The 19,535-nt window shown below is 40.5% G+C and overlaps 2 protein-coding genes across 2 annotated transcripts in view; one reads left to right on the top strand and one right to left on the bottom strand.

Annotated features, from left to right (window-relative positions):
• The window catches only part of LOC119653143, a 20,084-nt gene extending 11,293 nt beyond the window's left edge, over positions 1 to 8,791 (top strand). Inside the window, exon 3 of the mRNA XM_038057677.1 lies at positions 8,021 to 8,791. Within this exon, the coding sequence (XP_037913605.1) occupies positions 8,021 to 8,618 (598 nt within the window). The 3' untranslated portion in view covers positions 8,619 to 8,791. The remainder of the gene's footprint in view (positions 1 to 8,020) is intronic.
• Positions 8,777 to 19,535, bottom strand: LOC119653141. Its single transcript, XM_038057676.1, has 4 exons — positions 19,103 to 19,535; positions 18,829 to 19,039; positions 18,473 to 18,774; positions 8,777 to 8,904 (listed from the first exon to the last, which is right to left on the bottom strand). Exons 1-4 carry the CDS (start codon positions 19,479 to 19,481, stop codon positions 8,831 to 8,833), a joined length of 966 nt encoding a protein of 321 aa, XP_037913604.1. The 5' UTR covers positions 19,482 to 19,535; the 3' UTR covers positions 8,777 to 8,830.

Genomic DNA, 19,535 nt, shown 5'->3' with positions numbered 1-19,535 from the left:
TGCAGTTCTTCATTTCCATTTGCCGTTCCGATATCGGAGCATAGAGAGAATAACCCCTACTAGATATTGGTTTGGAACTATTTACATTTATTCACGGATTTCTACTTCTTTATTCCTCGGTTCCTTCCTTCCTTCTTTCTTCCTGAATTTTTAAACATCCGCTCAGAAGCTAATTGAGGTTGCTTTATGAGAAATGTGTTTCTCTGGCAATCGAGTTTTTCTTTAAGAAGGGGCGGAATCCGTTTGAATTCAGATAATGGATGTAGAAGGAGAGAATTTGTATGTGATGTTTTGTATTTGAGCTCCATGGTGGGTATCCAGATGGACATATTTTGTCCCTTAATCTTATGTGCTTTTGTTGCCTGAGTGGTGATTGAACAATTTTACTAATCGCTAGTGCTAGAGGTGAAACCACATTACAAGGCTTATTTTCAAGTACATTTTTGGGATTTCATTTTAGTTGGAAAAATTAATTGTAAGTTGATCAAATTGGAACATTAACAGGTGGGCTGAGAAGTTATATATATATGATATTTGCCTTCGAGGGCTATATAGCCGTTAGAGTGGCCATACAATTTTTCGATACCATTTTTATAGTACAATTTGTCTTTAGTCTCAAAATAAGCCGCAGTTTCGGTGCTAACCTTTTCATGAGGTCTAAGAGCAAGAAAAAATCGCTGGGGCCAAATCTAGAAAATACGGTAGATGAGGAAGCAATTTGAATCCCAATGGAAATTTCCCATCGTTTTCATAGATTTCGGACACGGTGCATTGTATTGATGAAACAGCACTTCCTTCTTCTTCAAATGGGGTCGTTTTTCTGTGATTTCATCCATCAAACGCTAAAACAACGCAGTATAATAGTCACGGTTAATGGTTTTTGCCTTCTCAAGATAGTCGATGAATGCTATACCATGCACATCCCAAAATACTGATGCCATGGCCTTGCCAGCCGATTGTTGCGTTTTTGCACACTAGAGTCCGTTCGCCATGTGCAGTTCACTCAGATGACGACGTTTTGATTCTGGTCTGAGATAATGGAGCCATGTTACGTCATTGTCACATATTGATGCATAAATGTGGGTCTTTATAGAGGAAGAGCTTCAAACACTGCCCAGAACCGTTAACTCGTTGATGTTTTTGATTGATTGTGAGCTCGCGTGGCACCCACTTTAAACAGAACTTTCGCATACCCAAACATTCTTCCACGATATGTAAAACACCTTCCTTTTATTTCTTTAAAGCCTCAGCTATTTCGATCTATTTCATTGTGTGGCCATCCAATATCATTTTGTGGACTTTTTTAAATTTTCATCGGTAACAGCCTCTTTGCGTGCGTTGTCACCTGTGTCATTTTGCCTCATTTAAGGTTAGGAAACCACTTCCAAATGGTTGGAAAAAGATGTAACTTTACATTATTATCTTTTCGTCTAGGAATTCGAACTTTAATTTAAGTAAGAATAATCAACATTAAACAGTTCGCAGTTGTTGAAAACAAATATTTCAATTTCAACACTTTTTTTGATCAATTATGTAAAAAATCATCATCATCAAGGGCGCAACAACCGGTATCCGGTCTAGGCCTGCCTTAATAAGGAACTCTGGACATCCCGATTTTGCGCCGATGTCCACCAATTCGATATCCCTAAAAGCTGTCTGGCATCCTGGCCTACGCCATCATCGCAACCGTGCGGGGATTACATCATCGTAGCTGTTATCGGTTGTGATTTTCGACCCTAGATAGTAGAAATTGCCAACGGTCTTAAAGTTGTTGATAGATTGGTTTTCGGTGCTGACGTTGCCACAATACACTTTCTCTTGCCTTCATTGATGTGCAGCCCAAGATCTCGCGCCGCCTGCTCGATCTGGATGAAGGCAGTTTGTACGTCTCGGGTGGTTCTTCCCATGAGATATCGTCAGCATAGGCCAGTAGTTGGGTGGACTTAAAGAGGATCGTACCTCTTGCATTTATCTCGGCATCACGGATCACTTTCTCGAGGGCCAGGTTAAAGAGGACCCATGATAGGGCATCCAATTGTCGTAGACCGTTGTTGATGTCGAATGGTCTTGAGAGTGATCCTGCTGCTTTTATCTGGCTGCTTTTATGGCCGTGTACAGTTTTACCCTGGCTATGCTATCATAGGCGGCCTTAAAGTCGATGAATAGATGTAAAAAATAGACACCCTTAAAAGTATGTCATCAATCCGAATATTGATTTCTATTCTAGGTAATTTTATAATGGATCATACCTCGAAAATCCATAATGATAGGTTTATTATTGTTCGGATTAAAATCCTCGCAAATACAGAAAAGGTCATTTTGAAGCAACGTGCTTGAACATTTTTTTTAAAAGTTGCTTTTCGGAATCGTAGACATTTCTCAGCATTAGTTGCAAATAAAATATAGTTACAATAAATATGAATGCATTCGTAGAAGCGAGTGATTGACAGGATTGCGTAAGGATATAGAGTGGCTATATCCTGGGCGCCCCAGCATGAACCTGTGCCCACATAAAATCTTAAGGAATACGAATGTCGCTTTGAAATTTTCGGAGCGTATTCTGGGATAATTAGGCTATCGATTTATCTGATGAAAAGAAAATCGATTAAGTTCGGACGGACACAAACACTACAAAAAGGAACAAGTTGATGTATGCTAACTTAAATAAATATGTCAATGTATTTTCAGTTTACTGGTATAATGCAATGCAACGGTTTGACAAAAAAAAACGGTACCCTGAATAAATTGCCTTTCCTATCTTAAGCCCTTTTATGGACAACGGAGGTTATTTTTTTTCATAGGGAAAATCTTCGAAAATCTCTCTTTAAGGTTTTGTGTAAAGCCCCTTTTAAGTTTATGGTCGAATCATCACACTATCAAATTTTGTTGAAATCACACTATTGCTAACAGAGTTATAAAAGGTCGAATTTATCTATTTTGCAAATTTATTGCACTTTGCTTTGAATTCCAGTATCATACTAAAGTGAATCGTCTGAGAAACTGAATGCATAAACATCAGCAGATAGATAGAAATGGGGCAAATACCCACCGAAATATGCTTATATAAGCAATACAAAAATCCTTTCAACAAGAAGCGTTTACCTTCTGGTTCCTCTACTTATTTTTCTAGTGGTTACTTTAACTTTATAAGGCATACTATACTACACCATGCCATAAGTCCTCAATTCTTTGTGGATTCATTCAAGCTTGTCATAAGCGAAACCTAAACGTATTATATATTCACTCTATTTAGTTGGGTTCATAAGGCCCTATTTATAATTATAAATTTTCTGTTTGCCAACTCCACTCAACATTACTGCTAACAGTAGCCAAGAATATAAATTCGCATTAAATATATGTTCGAAGCACAGACTGAATCAACCCGCTTGGGGATTATAACAACGTAGCTAGGTAAAGTTCATTGACAACAAGGATACTCCCCCGACTTGGCTCGTTATTGCAGTGAGTAAACGTGTGAAAAATTATAACACAGGTGCCTACTCAATTCTTATTCAAGAATTTTTTTGTCTTCGGAACTTTGATATGAAAGATAAAATATATTTTCTTTTAAGAGCTTAGTGTCTTCTTACATTTCTGGTCATGAGGAAAATAAGAAGGGATCAGCTTTTTCTTACAAATAAAGAAATATTTCCTTAGAAAGATAATTTTACCTTTATCTAAATATACTCTGTTATTCTATACAGCTTTGTTTCCCTTGGAACCAGATAAGCACCAGAAAAGAATAAATAAGTTGCTAGGTATTTGCTTGTTGTACATATTTGGATGAATATTTAAAAAGAAAAACTTTGATCAACACTTTACTTTTCTTATATCAAATTTCATTAAATCTTAAATCTTTCGAGTTGCCAAAATCTCGACAGAATCCACATAATACTTGCACCAAGTGCCAAGCATTTAGGCTAGGACGATCGTACCTACTTAAATTATGAATAAAGGGGCACTAGTGGTAGCGTGTGAGAATCCGCCGAGAACTCCTCGCAACATCGAGAACGTATGGAGAATGGTGTACTCCTGCATTGGTTTGGACCAGACTGTAAGAGAGTCCCAGGACATCAAGGGAAGCCGTGAGGGATTTAGGTATAATACTTGTAGCTGATAATATTATAGGAACTACAACCCCCCGCTCGAGATGCCAGCTTTCTTTGAATTCACGAACCAGTGGCTTATAGTTCACCTTCTTCACCACGTATTTCTATTCGTTGTTGCATTTATGGGGGACAGCAGCATCAATAATATACGCGGAGCGAACCGCCTTGTCAACGGAATATGGGGTTCAGTCAGAACTTGCCGGTCCCAAGTACTGCTTGCGGCTCATATCGATAAACCGGACATGTTCCCGTGATCAGCCCATGCTTATATGCAAGGTTTTTATGGATAACCTTACATATAGCATTATGCCTGGTGATGTATTGCATCGATGCCATAACAGTACAACCACAAATGATATGGTCCAAAGTCTCTAGCGCCGAACCACACATTTTGCGTTGGTCGTTCTCTACGCGTTCTTTCATGATGAGCTTTTTATAAGCTTGGATGGCGACCACGCCGTCCTGAATGGCACATATGAACCCCTCTGTTTCAGCAAAGAGCTCCCCAGCACACAGCCATCTGTACGACAAATACAAATCGACAAAAGACTGCAAAAGACAATTCACGTGTTTACCTTGCATTGCCTTCGACTTCCATTCAGTGATCTGCTCTTGGTCCGACTTCATCCCACTCAGAAGATTGAGAGATCAACGAAAGGTGGCGGCGTTCGATCAACATGTGGTCAATTTGATTGAAAATTGTCCCGTCTGGGAAGGCCCACGTTCGTTTGTTGACTGCTTCTTCATCCTTCTCCGTCTGCAGCTTTTCGTTAAGAAAGAGCTCCCAGCGGTGACCACGTGGAGGTGGAGATAGGGTTTAGTAGCTGTTGGTGTTAGCTTAGCAAGCATTTCCCAGGTTTTATGTCCCATTGTGGGTACCAATCGACGCTTCGCCCTGGGACCTTACTACCCTTTGACCACCGAAAGATCGATCCTTGGTAAATGGAGTTAGTTCACAGTCGGCCTTATAGACGCATGCAAGGGACTCGCCTGCCCTTTGCTGTAAAAATAAGCGCGCAATGAGTAGACCTGGTGATGGTGTTGTGCCACCACGGCAATCACGCCCCTAACTCCAATTTTACCGCAGGGTTTGGAAGATACATTAGGAATTAGGACATAGTTGTCCGTATCCGCCGCTGGACATTTTTCCGATCGATCTTCGATGAGTTCCTTGCAGAACTCCTTTCCGGATGGCCTGAATTCGACACTTGGCTAATCCAAATTCTGTGCAAATATCACGGTTAAACATGTTACCAGCATACAGTTCCATGCAAAACCGACGGAGACTCATCGAATCCTCCTCGAAGATTCCTCTTCGTATACGGATGCACTCTGAGGTATTAGCACCCTTCGATGGACGCGCTGTGGTGCTACTGTCGCCAAAAACTTTATTAGTTTCGGATCGATAGAGATGTAGGACATCGATTAGTCAGGTATGCGGTACGCTATCGAAAGTCTTCGCATAATCGATATAACAACTAAAGAGTTTGCTTAGGTTGCTAGTTGGTTATCCTACAACTACCGAGTCGGTAATGAGTTGTTCTTTCAACTCCTTAACCCAATTCGGCAGCCCTTCTGCTCCTCGGACAGAATGTTGTTGGTTTCCAGGTGCCAATTGACCCTTCCACTAATAATAGGCGTTACGAATTTATAGAGGGTTGATAAGTAAGTAATCGGTCTTGTGTCTGCGGGATTCAATAGCGTATCCTTTTTAGGCACAAGGTAGGCAGTTTCGCCTATGAGGAACTAATAAACTCTTTTATGCTACGTGCCAACTGACAATGTATACTGATGAATTTTATATACCAGAAATTCCGCACCCGATCCAGACCAGAGCCCCTCCAATTGTTCGAGCTTTCTATGCTCGTTAAACTTCCTCTTCGGTAACATCCGCAAAATTCATGCTAGGATGTTGGCCTGGCGGGTGCCTTTGACGGTGATACATTCAGTATGCTCTGCGAGTAACCCCCAAAGTACACCCAATATTTTTTCGCTTCCGTCACCGGAGACCACACGGTGCTCAGAAGCGGCGGTAAGGAAGATGGGGCGGCAACCCTATCGGCCAAACCAAAATCAAGTGGCCGAGGAGAACCTCCATAGTGGTGGCACTGGGAGACGCTGTAATCACTTTGGTTTGCCGGCCGTGATTTAGTAAGCGAATGCTCCAAAGGCCTAATTAGGGCGATCAGACCTGAGTCTGCACATGGACTCATCTGAAGTGGCAAATTGGTCACGAAACCTTACCAGGGGTATACTGGTACCATGGGAACCGGGAAAGCCCCTGGACTCACATACTTCGGGTGAGCTCCTGTTGTATGTGAGGACAGCTCGGTTATTTGCGGTTGGCCCCCCTAGTGGCAGTTTCATTGTGGTTGTGGTTGTGCTGAAGCGAGAAGAGACCTTCAGACCTCGACGTGGTGTTGCGTATCAACACGGGTGCCATACTCCATATTTCGGTAGAGATTTAGGTAATTCTTGCATCCACCAGTATGAATGTTAAGCCATGCACTTGGTATAGACTGGTACCGTTGTTGCTTGTCTCAGCGGGGCTCTGATTGTGGTCACAAAATCAATCCGCATCTGAAGAGGACCGTAGGATTAAGTCTCACGACAGGTGCCTACGTAAAACACTATGGGCTTCACCGGAGACCGGACTGTCTGGCCGCTCTGTTGGGATTCGTTGTGTGATCTAAAAGAACTCCGCTCTTTGCTCGCGTAAGTTAAGATTTGGGCACGTCTGGAGTGACTTTCCCCATACCGTCGTAAACGACTGCATACTGCAGAAAATTTCTGCTTTAGTATGTGAGGAATTTCAACTACGGGTGTTGCACTGGGGACGGTATATTTTTTGTAAACCCTCTGAGAGCTGATCTGAATCAGTCTAGCAATGTCCTGCCTTTGTGAGTCCCACTGACGTTCCCGACGAATTTTCCATGGTGGATCTCTTCAGTTACTCAAACCAATAACGCGAAAGTTATTCTGCTGACAGCCGTAACGGCACCACAGATAATTGTAGTTGCAATAGCGCCCCATGATTAACAATTTCGACGTCGCGCTGTCCATTACAGAAGCCCGACCCAGCGATCAAGTCAGACAACTCCCACCGGTTATCCATACCGGACCATAAAATTCTCCTTCTCCTCATTTTCGGTGGTGCATGTTATCCCTAACTGCCAGATTTAATGATAGTTTCCTCAGTGAGTAATCTGCAAGACTGCAAAGTTCCTGCACTTTCCTCACCCACAGACTGAAGTTAACTATCCCTCCTCCTTTCATAACCAGGTTTGGGACCGGCTACGGCGGATAATTAATTATTATTAATTGACGCTGCTGGGAATCTTGAGTCCGCGTTCACTTGATGACGGACCGGACCACTTGGGAAACAACTTACTTTTTCTCTTGTGCTCCACGGACTCCTCTTTATTAGGTTTTTCAAAAAAGCGACTATTAATTATAAATTAATTATGCGTGAGGAGTCCCTTATTTCTTCGGGCTGGTATCGTCTTGAACTGACATCAAAAAACAGTTTTCGTTGTCAATTATAATATTTTTTTTCGAGGTCGTAGCCACTCGATTCGCACTTGCTCGAGTTCGACACCCAAATTGTTCAATTTATATTCTCTATAAGAAGACGCTTTATGTTTCTTTTGTGAGCATGCGCTAATCTTAATTTCCTTCTCTTTTTTTAGTGAAACAAATGCCAGATTTGGAAGTTTTCGATTTTATATTTGCACTCCGAATTCTTCCAGGATTCACCTTTTTTAGTAAATATTTTATATTGGGGAGGATTCCCAAGTGTGACACAACTTCTAATTCTATTTGAAATACTACAGTTGAATAGATGTTAATTGCATGATAATCTTTTTCAAATTAATTATTTAAATTATAACTATTGACCATTTTTCTTTCAGCGAACGCAGTAAACATGAGGAAGAAGAAACTGATATCGAAGACGAGGCTCTCCTAAATCGTGCTCTACGTTCTGATGAGGAGGCGCTCGGATTTGTAATAGCTGAAAAATTATGGCAATTCATTCGTTCAAGAACAGTTCGATACAGAATTCATAACTCTGCCGAAATCGTGTTGGCTACGGAGCCACGAGGAAACTTTAATATCGGGATCTCGATAAGCCCATTCAGATCCTATGAAGAAGGTCGAGGTAAAATGAAACACATGGGGCCGATTTTGGCCGCCATTGCTACCAAAATGGGAATCATCGGAGCATTATTTATAAAGGGATTGCTTCTCTTAGCTGGAAAAGCATTGATTGTATCAAAAATCGCATTGCTGCTAGCGGTGCTTATTGGACTTAAGAAGCTCCTCGACAAAAAACATGTAACATACGAAGTTGTGCCGCATCACCATCCACACGACCCTCATGTAGGACAAGATAGTTACAGCAATGGATGGGCGAGGGCGTTGGATGGTTTTATTGATGGTCTCACCAATGTACCTGCGAAAATAATAGATGCACAGGAGATGGCATATGCTACCCAGAAGAAATCATGACATCATGGATTGCATTTGCTTAAACTGTTCCGACTTTCTCCTTATGGTGCGAAGTTTTAATTTTTATGTATTTTATAGATAATCATAATAATAACTAACATGAGACATGTAAAACGTACCTTTTAACATAATATAATTTTATTTCAAAGTCTTTACAAATAAATAAATAAATAAATAACACCAACTCTGGAGAATTATTTTACGAAAATGATTCACGTCTGACGGTATACATGGACAGGGTTGTGCGGAACGACGTATCTGTAAACTACGGGCCTTCTTGTTACACCTGAAAATATAGAGATAAATACGGTCGTTAATTATATAATACACTTTATTCAAAAATATTTTACGCTTATAGTAGCTTAGATTAAGTATTAGAAAATTTGGTTCGTAATATAAAAGTTAAAAGGATTTCCTAAACCCTGACGCAACTTTGCTAAGATTTTCTAAAATATCCGCATACCCGTAACTAGTGCCAGTAATAGTTTCAAATCTTACACATCTAGGATGAAATTAAGGGGGGCGAATAAATTTCTGAAATATAGTAATATGATATCATTAATTTTATTTGAGCAGAAATCGGAATGTGATGTATTTTGAGGCCTACAGAGAACGAGTCCTGTTCCACTTTCTGGGGCACGTATTTTGAACCTCCAATCCCCTATGTTTCACCCGATATAAGAAATAAGATCAGTTCCAAAAGTACTTATCGAGCCCCTTCATTTGATACCACAGATGACCATATTCTGTGAAAAATACCCCTTCGCATGTGTGGGGAGCCCCCCTTCAAACTTAACCCAAAATGGCGCCAATTGCTTTATGTAAAGGGATTTACGCCTTCTCCCGAATTTCGTCACAAATTTCGCTTCTGAGTAAACTAGGTGTGACAGTCGGACAAACAGACTGACAGACAAACATTGAATAGGTTTTAACAAAGTTTTGTTTCACACAAAACCTTAAAAACCATTTTATAGGATATAGGCGAAAAACCCTGTCTAGATTAACGTAGTGCTGATAGACAGAAATAACTTTGCATTACTAGAAGTTGACTTAACAACTAGAAAGAGGGAGTAGAATGTTAAGTAGACAGTTTACTCCCAGGATGAATTTTAACCAATTGGAACACTGCCTCTATAAAAGTCACAAGTGGATACACACACAAATTAGACAAAACAAACTCAAAAGAAAATCTTTACCCTTTCCAGTAATAAATTAGGGAGGTTATCATAAATAACATCAAAATAATAATGGAAGGAGTGAAAATAACTTCCAAATAAAATACTTTAAGAGAATCCCTTACATTAAAGACGAAAAACGGTATTTATTTTCACATTAATATTCAGCATTTTCTCCTTCTTTTAATGCAATCAAAATATATACATAAACAATTTGGGAAACCGGAAGCTTGACGCTTCAGGTATAAAAGGTTTTGTGTTTCCTTATATGAGGAGCATAACGCAGTTTTCCGTTGGCCGAGAGCATTGACTCGAGATATTTAAATCGCTCAGTTCTGTCAGCGGCAGTGACCTGCCCAAAACTAAGCGATTTAAATATCTCGGGTCAATGCTATCAGCCAATGGAGAACTGCGTAATGAAACGGATTCACGTATTAACGCAATCTGAATGAAGTGGCATTCCACAACCGTTCTTTGTGATCGTCGTACCTCTATACTTCTGAGTGTTGGCCTACTATAAAAGACAATGAACGGCGTTTTGCGGTAATGGGGATTAAGATCTTCTATTGGACTAGTGGCGTGACACGTTTTGATCACATCTGAAATGAGGATATCCGCGGTCGATATGGAGTTGCACAGATCGTGGAAAAACTGCGAGAGACGTTTTCGATGGTGTGGTTGCGTAATTCCCACTAACGAGAATTCACTCACCAATATTGGTCTGAACATCGAAGTCAATAGTAAGTGACCAAAAGGCCGGCCGAAACAACGGTGGCTTGACACACTGGATGGGGATTTAAAAGTCTCGCGATTACATCTAGATCAAATATTTAATAAAATAAAATGGCGAAGCCGATCTCGATGAGCTCCACTTGTGAAAGCCACAACGGCTGAAGGAATCGAAGAAGATATGAGGAGTGACGAGCCATACGCTCCGTGTCACATAGTTAAAAATCTCTATTTTTTAGAAAGCTATTTAAATAAATCTTTTGATGGAAAGCTTTGTATTGATAATAGTCAACCTCATACGCTTCATACTCTGAGTTTAATATTATTAGCAAATGCGAAGAATTTAACTAACATCAGATATAAAAAGGGCTAGGGAGAATTAGATTCTTCTTGAATGGAATTTTAATATTTCACTCGAATGTCAATTATTATCCTTAATTATGACGTCATCATATCATTTGTATGGCTTAGGATGCTGTTAATTCGCACGAAATTGACAAGTTTGAACTGCTATAACTTTGGCACTAATAGTTGGATTTTCATGAAGCTTGGCGCGCGTATGTACGATACTGCCCTCTATGCCGGTACAAAATTTAGTATTCCTAGGATTAACTTATGGGGTGTTTTTTAGTCAATTTCTAAAAGTTGGTAATATACTATTAGTAAGTTTATTTGAGCAGATACCCGAATGGGACATATTTTGAGGCCTAGATTTCATCTAAGTGCGCTACGTCGATTTTCAGATTGTTAGGCTTGGTAGTTTCCGACAATGAGTCCTGTCTCACTTTAAGTGCGTACATTTTGATTCCTTACTCACGCGCTTTGCAATCTATGCCAAAAATAATGTCAATTTCGGAAAGTACATGGGGACCTTTGATTTGATACCCGAGACGACTATATCCGATGAAAGAAATGTTTGAATCCCCCCTTGTATGGAGAGCCCCCTTGAAACTCCACCAAAATTAATGACACCCGCTGTATGTGTGAGATTTCATAGTTTCCATCTGTCCACCAAATTTTTTGAGAAAAGTGCGTGTGACAGGCAGACAGACATTGAATCGATTTTAATAAGGTTTTGTTTTACACAAAACCTTAAAAAAGGCTGGGGAGAAGTAGATTCTTTATGAATGCAATTTTAATATTTTACACGAGTGTCAATTATTCTCGTTAATTATGACGTCAGCATCTTATTTATATGGCTTAGGATGCTGTTAATTCGGACGGAATTGATAAGTTTGAACTGCTACAACTTTGACACTAATAGACCTAGATTTCATCTAAGCGCACTTTTCTGATTTTTTTTTCGGATTTTTGGGTTGGGTAGTTTCCAAAAATGAGTCCTGTCTTACTTGAAGTGCATACATTGTCACTCCTTACTCACGAACTTTGCAATTTACGACAAAACTAATGCTAGTTTCGGAAAATACTAATCGAGACCTTTCGTTTGATACTCTGCGCGAATATATCCGATGAAAAAATTTTTTGAATCCCCTCTTTGCATGTATGGGGAGCCCCCCTTTAAACTCCATCTAAATTTATATCACTCGCTGTATGCGTGGGAATTCATAGTTTCCATCAGTCCACAAGATTTCATTCGGATCGGGCAGCCGTGTTGGAGAAAAGTGTGACTGACAGACAGACAGGCAGTGAATCGATTTTAGTAAGGTTTTGTTTTACACAAAACCTTAAAAAACAAAGAAAAATAAGGGAAAATTGTTCCTCTGGTTAGTGAGTTATTTATTACCCCATCTGCGCATTTCAGTAGCAATTCCCTACCTTCATCAGTGGGTTATTATTTAGAGTGGTCACAATCTCGGTAGATGGTGGATTTCGCCTTCTTCTTTACGTAATTACGTTCAATGTCGCTGCTATGGGGGATAGCAACATCAATAACACACGCGAAGTGACCCGTCTTCTCAACTAGCAGTACGTCAGGCTAGTTGTGTGGTATGTCGCGATCAGTTAGAACTTGCCGGTCCCAATACGTGCTGCAAAGAGAACTATCAAGTACTGCATGCGGCTCATATCGGTAAACCAGACCTGTTCCCGTGATCAGCCCATGCTTATACGCAAGGTTTCGATAGACCAACTTGCATACAGTATTATGAATATATTATAATTATATTACTATAGTGGGTTACTGATGAAGATAGGAAGTTACTACTAAAACATGAGAACATGAACATGAGAAACATTTTTTCTCTCTTTTAAAAAAATTTAAATAATAAATTAAAATTATAAGAAATAATAAATATAAGAATCTTACCGAAGAGGAAGTTTGACGAGTCATAAACAGCTCGAAGAACTAAAAGGGTTGTCTGGATCAGGTGGAGAATTTCTGGTCTAAGAAATTTACCACTATACACAGTCGGTTTTTGTCGGCAGTCATGGAAGGGTGGCATACCACCTTATCAGTGCGTACATCTGAGGGTGCTATACCTCAGAGCCCATGCCCGGAGAGGTATTTTCCGAGGGGATTTTTTGTGTCCCCTTTGGTTTTGCATGGAACTGAACCCTTTTTATGGTTACGTTGCCGCAAAATGTCGTGATTCTAAGATCGACTGAAAAGGGGGGGGGGGGGGGTTCACACAATTATGTGACTAGAAGTTTGCATTAGAATGACATACATAGGCATGGTATTTTTACCCAAAGCAAAAAATTTAAAAACACGATATTACATTATCACAGTCTTCCCCAGCACTAAGGCAAATTGGAATTTTGAAGAAATTGATTTTTCTGTTTTTGCATTTTTCTACTCTTTAAAAATAAGATGCTAAAATTTCCGCAATAACTCCAGTCAACAGAGATCCTGGAGATGAAGCATCAAGTAATGATCTTCCTAAAGGATGCAGGCACGTCCGGAGACCTATCACGAACTCCCGCGACCGGAGAAGCAATTTCACAGATGGAAAAAGGAAGCCTGGGAGAACAAACAAGGCTGCAAGCTCCGAATGTACAGAGAGCAACCGCACTAGACGCGGAAGTTTTACCAACAAGTCAGCGGGATGAAGCCTCACAGAGACAAAGAAGGAAATCTAATTTCCGACAAAATGAGCATAGTGGAGTGATGGGTTGAGTATTTTGATGAATTACTCAACAGCGAGAACATCGCCGAGTTGGAGGTCTCGTCAGCTGAAGACTACGCACAAATACTGCCACCACCAAGTGTAGAAGAAAAAGTCCGTGCAATTACACAAAACCGTTCATCAACTTATGCTCCAGGTGTCGGACTGCGACTGGCAACGAGGCATTATATGCCCTATACATGAGAAGGCAGCAAAAGATAAGATTTTCTCTGTGCGGCAAGCGATGGAGAAACTGTTGGAATATGGGCATCAATTGTACCATCTTTTCATCGCCTTTAAAGCCTTCACCTAGATCGAGCAGGTGACACGAGATCTTGGGCTGCAACTTCAGCACCAAAAATCAGCCAACCAGCAAGATCAGACCGCACTGGTCAAATGGGAAGAATAAAGATGGGAAACTACAATTTTGACACCGTTGGTAATTTCCCTTATCTAGGGTCGAAAATCACAACCGATAATAGCTGTGAGATGAAATCTGCGCACGGTTGTTGGCAGCCAACAGAGCCTATTTTAGGTTATAAAAACTGTTCCGCTCGAAACGTCTCACCATAGGGTCAAAGCTCTAATATACAAGACAAAGATCTTGCCAATCCTTATGTTTTCCTCGGAGACTTGGGTTCTTAGCAAGAAAAATTGTGAACTCTTGGCTGCGTTCGGGAGAAGAATCCTCCGATCCTACATGAGGGTGGACGATTCCGTAGCCTACATAACGATGAAATCTATGAGCAAGACCATGACCGTCAGCTTGTGGATCAAATGCGGTGCAATAGGTTGCGGTGGGCACTTAATAGATGAGGATGATTCAGCCCGAAAAATCTATGGGGATAATGTCTATGGTGGAAAAAGAAGACGAGGCAGAGCCTGCCAGAGATGGAATGATGACGTAGGGCAGGACAGCAGGCAGCTTTTAACGATATCGAATTCGTGGACGTCGGGACAAAACTGGGATGTCTGAAGCGCCTTATGAAGGCAGGCCTAGACCGGCTACCGGTTGTTGCACCGTTGATGACGATAATGATACTAAAATTTCAAGTGCATATCTTAGATAGGAAGAGCAGTTGCACATCGGCTGTGCTTCAGTTATTGTTTGGGCTCCTTGAACGAGGGTCGATCAGCTCGATGAAAGGTTGCAGTGTCCCTGATGGATCGTCTATATCTGAAGACAAAGTAGTATTCCCCGCTGACATTAGATTTAAGTTTTGAGCACTTCAGTCAATACCGTAACGGTGCACTACAGGAATATGATACCATCAAGGAGGCAATGTGCTCAGCATCACGCTTGCCCGTGATTCTTAGTCTGATTTCACTCAAGAAATTATTCAGAGCTAGGCCGACTGGTAAGCGATATCCAGTTAGACACAAATCTCTCTGCTACCAAGGAGATTTGAACCATGGCCTTCTGCTACGACGGCCTATCGCTCTAACCAGTAAAACATTCGGACACAATCCAAGGATTATGGACAGTAATTGATAATATTCGTCTAAATTAAATCTAACTCCCGAATTTAACCCAATATACACTTCTTGCTACAATAGAGAAGTCGATTAAAATGGCAAATACAATTGGAATTAAACTACACGAAAGTACTTTACCAATTTCATCTATCATACAAGTCGTGCAAGTCGACTAATAATTTACTATTTCTTTTTGTCTGAGAAATCTAGGACTGAATTCCAGGTGAAATCTTGTAAAACAGTGGCTGATAATTTTGCAGTTGAAATTCGAATTTCTTTTTGTCTCTCAACCGCAGAGTGAGTATTATAAAATCGCTATTCCAGCCGGGTTTCCAGGCATTTTCTAAGAAACAGCGTAATATACTCTTATTAATGTATGTAATGTGGGTGTTACAGTGCCTGCATAGTGGCAGTTTTGTGATTTTTTGTAAATTTTTCGATTGAGTAGGAAATTATCAATTTCCAGTCACTGCATTTCCCCCTTTTGCATCAAATGTCAACGTTGAAAAACTTTGGAAAGTACTAATCTAGGCCTTTGATTTGATATGCAACATGCTTATATTCGGTGAAAAAAATGTTGCACCTCACCACCTTAAATTCAAAGTAGAAGAAGGTTACTCACAGCATGCGTGTTGGTTTACAATTTCCAGCTTGTCACCAAATTTCATATTAATAGGAGTGACCATTTCTAATAAAAGTATGCGTGACAAACAGACAGCCAGCGGGATAGCAGGGATGATCCTCATTTTAATAGAACAATTGCTAGGGATTGATCTATCCCAAACCACTTATGCCACCAATGTCTCCAATGGTAATATTTTTCACTGGCTGCACTTTTTTAAGGCTTTACGGAAACAAAAAGTTAGCTCGTTATCTGTTAGATGCATTTTTCCCAGAAATGATTACACCCATTGACTGAAAATTCGGCGGAAATGTTGAATTGGTGAGCCCGCCAGCGATGCAGGGAGTCGCATCCCTTTGAGGTGAGTTTGAAATTTCAATTTTTTCTTCACCCAATATAGCAACGTGAGATATCAAATGAAAAGGCTTCGTGCTCCTTCCTTTCTCGATCCGCTTCGATGATTCACCCAGATCTTGTTAGGCTTACAAAATGCTCATCAATATTATCATGCGAGTTACTCAGGGTACACGTCGTTTAATCACAAAAATGACTCCTCCACTCTCCCACGAACGACAGGATCATTTAAATGGTTGATATTGAGCTTGTGGGATCACAGCTCTCCTACCCTTAGTGAGGCGGCGGACGCAGCTTGCAAGCAAAGATAAGAGATCAGATGGTGATCCCTTTCAAAGCCGACGTCAGCGAGTTTTTTAATACGGATATTCAGAAAACGACTCCTAAACCCACTGCTGATCGTAGAGTAGTCAAGTGATTATTCGTACGGTGTCGGTCACTTGAAACCCCACTGACCTTATGGCAGGCCTGTGTTCGACCAATGTGTCACCAATGAAGATGCGGGGTGAGCTGCAAGTATCCACAAATCTCTTACTATTATGATTAAGGTCACCAAGTTCGCATTCAGATAATCCATTACGATCACAATGTCACTTATGGGAAAAGTCTATAGGAAGCCTTTCTTGAACTGCGTGTGATTACTAGTAGAAAGCATTCTTGTCCACCTATATCGTAAGTCTAGGCTGCATAGTACTGTGCAACTGTGATGCTCCGTAATCTGTACCGGAATCTGGGGGTGAGATGCCTCTCAGAAACCGAGTCGTAGGTCAAGCGAGCGCGTCTTGTGGTAACCATTAGTATCAACCTGACACCAAATTCACGTCTGACTTTTCAAAGAACAAAAGCGCATTCTCATTAGTGTGGGTAGAGGGAGAGGAGTACTCTCCAGAGTACCACCATTTTACTTCGCTTTTACTTATCAAACTTATATAGTTGGAATTTTCGCTCCAGTTGGAGAAGGCGATTATTCTTGGGACCCTCGATATGGCACATTTCAGAAACCAATCATAGTCCGTTTTCGAATGCGAAAGCTCTTGGACATGATGTCACTCCCTATCCGAGGTGTTGTTCACGTTTTGGTAACAGTAAAGTTTATGAATTTGTAGGTTGCTAGCCTACCAAAAGAATCGTCTTTTACGACAAGCAGAAAATACGTATTCTTAAGCCTCAACTGAGGTCATCAAAGGGTATCCAATAAAGCTTAGTCAATGAACACACTATCGTCTAAATCACCAAGTTCAGGAATTGATAGATATCATAAGCCTGTCGAGACAACTTAAAAGAATTAACTCGAATAGGACAAGAGCTTTTGAGGAACAGCCATAGTAAAGTCAAAGAAAGGTGCTGGAGTTGCTCAAAGGATTTCTCCCCTTCAAATGCGAAATTCAAATATAAAAAGGAGGAGGAATATCCATGTCGTAGGTTATTAAGAAGGGTGATTTATTGCTAATAACCGTGAACATATAGACCAGAAAATCTGCAAGAAACCATATATCTTTGGCTTGGATTTTAACGCGCACTCTTAAAAATGGGCAAATTATTATCAACAAACTATTGGCGGGTTTTTATCCCAATACTTTTAAGACCATTTCACACCTTTTCATCTAGTTGTTGAACAGAATGTTTATGAAGGCCCATCAAGAAGAAATGCATTAGATAGTTCCCTGAGTAAACCATGAAAATATCACCAGTGTATTTTGAAAATTGTGTCCAAAACTTCTGCACTTTAGTGCGAAAGTTGCTAAAACTTTTTCTTCAATCGTCGTTGGTCTCCTAAATATAATTTATTCCATGTTTTCTGGATTTCTTACACCCACTTTACAGATTTCCTAAAATGACGTATCTAAATAAACGAAAACTAAGTAACGGATGACAAACTAAAAAAACGTGCGCATCAGTATGCGTGGTTTAGCGGTTAGGGTATTAAATCTTCTCAAGGAAAGTTCACAGTTCAGATCTCCGTAGTGGCTGAGGGATTTGTATTCTGGTTGGATATAGGATATAAGTCAATACAGCTTATTACCTCGGGCGAGTGCAATGCAGAATACATACTACTGCGACCTCGATTAATATATAATACCGTTTTTAGATTAAAAACTAATTTAACTTCTCGGATTGAGCTGTGTGCACTAATCGGAGTTTTGAGACTGAAAGTGTACCTCAAAATTCCCTGCATTTCCACCTTTAATTTTTCATTTTCTTACTTGATCTTTCTTGCTAGCTTTTCAGTAGCTGTCACTAGCTATGCTAGTAAGTTCCTAAAATCGTTCCACTAGTATAAGTATATTACTCAAAGAATATAAAAATAGTAACTTGGAATCCTCTCTTGGGTGCAGCTCATTTACCTGATTACAGAGTCGATCAAGCAACCACTAAATGGAAGGGTAGGTAATCCTATATTGAAGAGGGAAGTGCAAAAATCCTTGGACTCACCTGCCCACTCTGTGTCATCTCTCTTCACTTTATACGCACCTCCAGCCAACGCGACTTGGGGTGAAGTGCCATTTGGATGTTCGATTGCGTGCGACAAAGAACTTTCTGCCACCATTTGTCCAATTGCGGAAGAAGTCATTTCATGTGGATTCGCTACGTGTATTGAATATAGGTCATCATGGCTAACATGAGCAACATCTGCGGCAGCAATCGGATGAGAAGGCAATGCATATTCCATATTATATGGCATTAAATAAGGGTGGTGTTCTGGGTGATGATCGAGATATGGAGGAAGCATCATTCTGAAAATTTCGATGATAAGACAAGAAATTTCTAAGCCAGATTATTCATTATACTTTTCGCTTGCTTTCTCCATCAGTCGTTTTACTATGATTCCGGTAGCTACTAACAGTGCCAGCTTTGACATGAGCAAAGCCTTCACTGTGAGTACTCCAACAGCTTTAACAGCAAATAAAGTCCATCCCACCGCATTTGCTGCTAGGAACATTGGAATCATAAGTTGGAGCTGCTTCTTCTCCTTGTGCGACACGCGCTTTCTTCCACGACCTTGAAAGGACACAGTTAAAACAATTTCAGTTAAGAATTCAGTTTTTTCCGGTATTATTTTACCCTGCTCAGCAACACTTTTCAGCAAGGCAACTTCAAGGTAATCACTATCTTGTTCCGACTGTTGAACACTAAACACCATGGGACCCATAGGGATTCGGATAGCGTTTCCACTTAGAAATTCTAAAAATTTGTTTGAGCGACCCTGCACAGGGCTGTGCTGGGCGGGATTTATGCTGAAAAGCCCAAAGTCGATTGGCTCCCGCCTGTCGAAGCGACTAATTACGCTTAAAGCGATTCCATTCACGCAACTGGCATTGTTTGCGCACTCCCAAGACAAACCGTTGAGGATGGAATCCTCCGAATCTTTCCGAAATTGAGCACTTCCAACCGCGGTAAATGTTAAAATTGCAATAAGAATCAGCTTCATATCGAAACACATATTGAGGTCCGTAATCGATTCTAGTGCACTCCGAACAAATAATGCAACTAATAG

The sequence above is a fragment of the Hermetia illucens genome, chromosome 3 (assembly GCF_905115235.1).
Source record: "Hermetia illucens chromosome 3, iHerIll2.2.curated.20191125, whole genome shotgun sequence".
NCBI lineage: Eukaryota > Metazoa > Arthropoda > Insecta > Diptera > Stratiomyidae > Hermetia > Hermetia illucens.
This window is presented reverse-complemented; position numbering and strand designations above follow the sequence as displayed.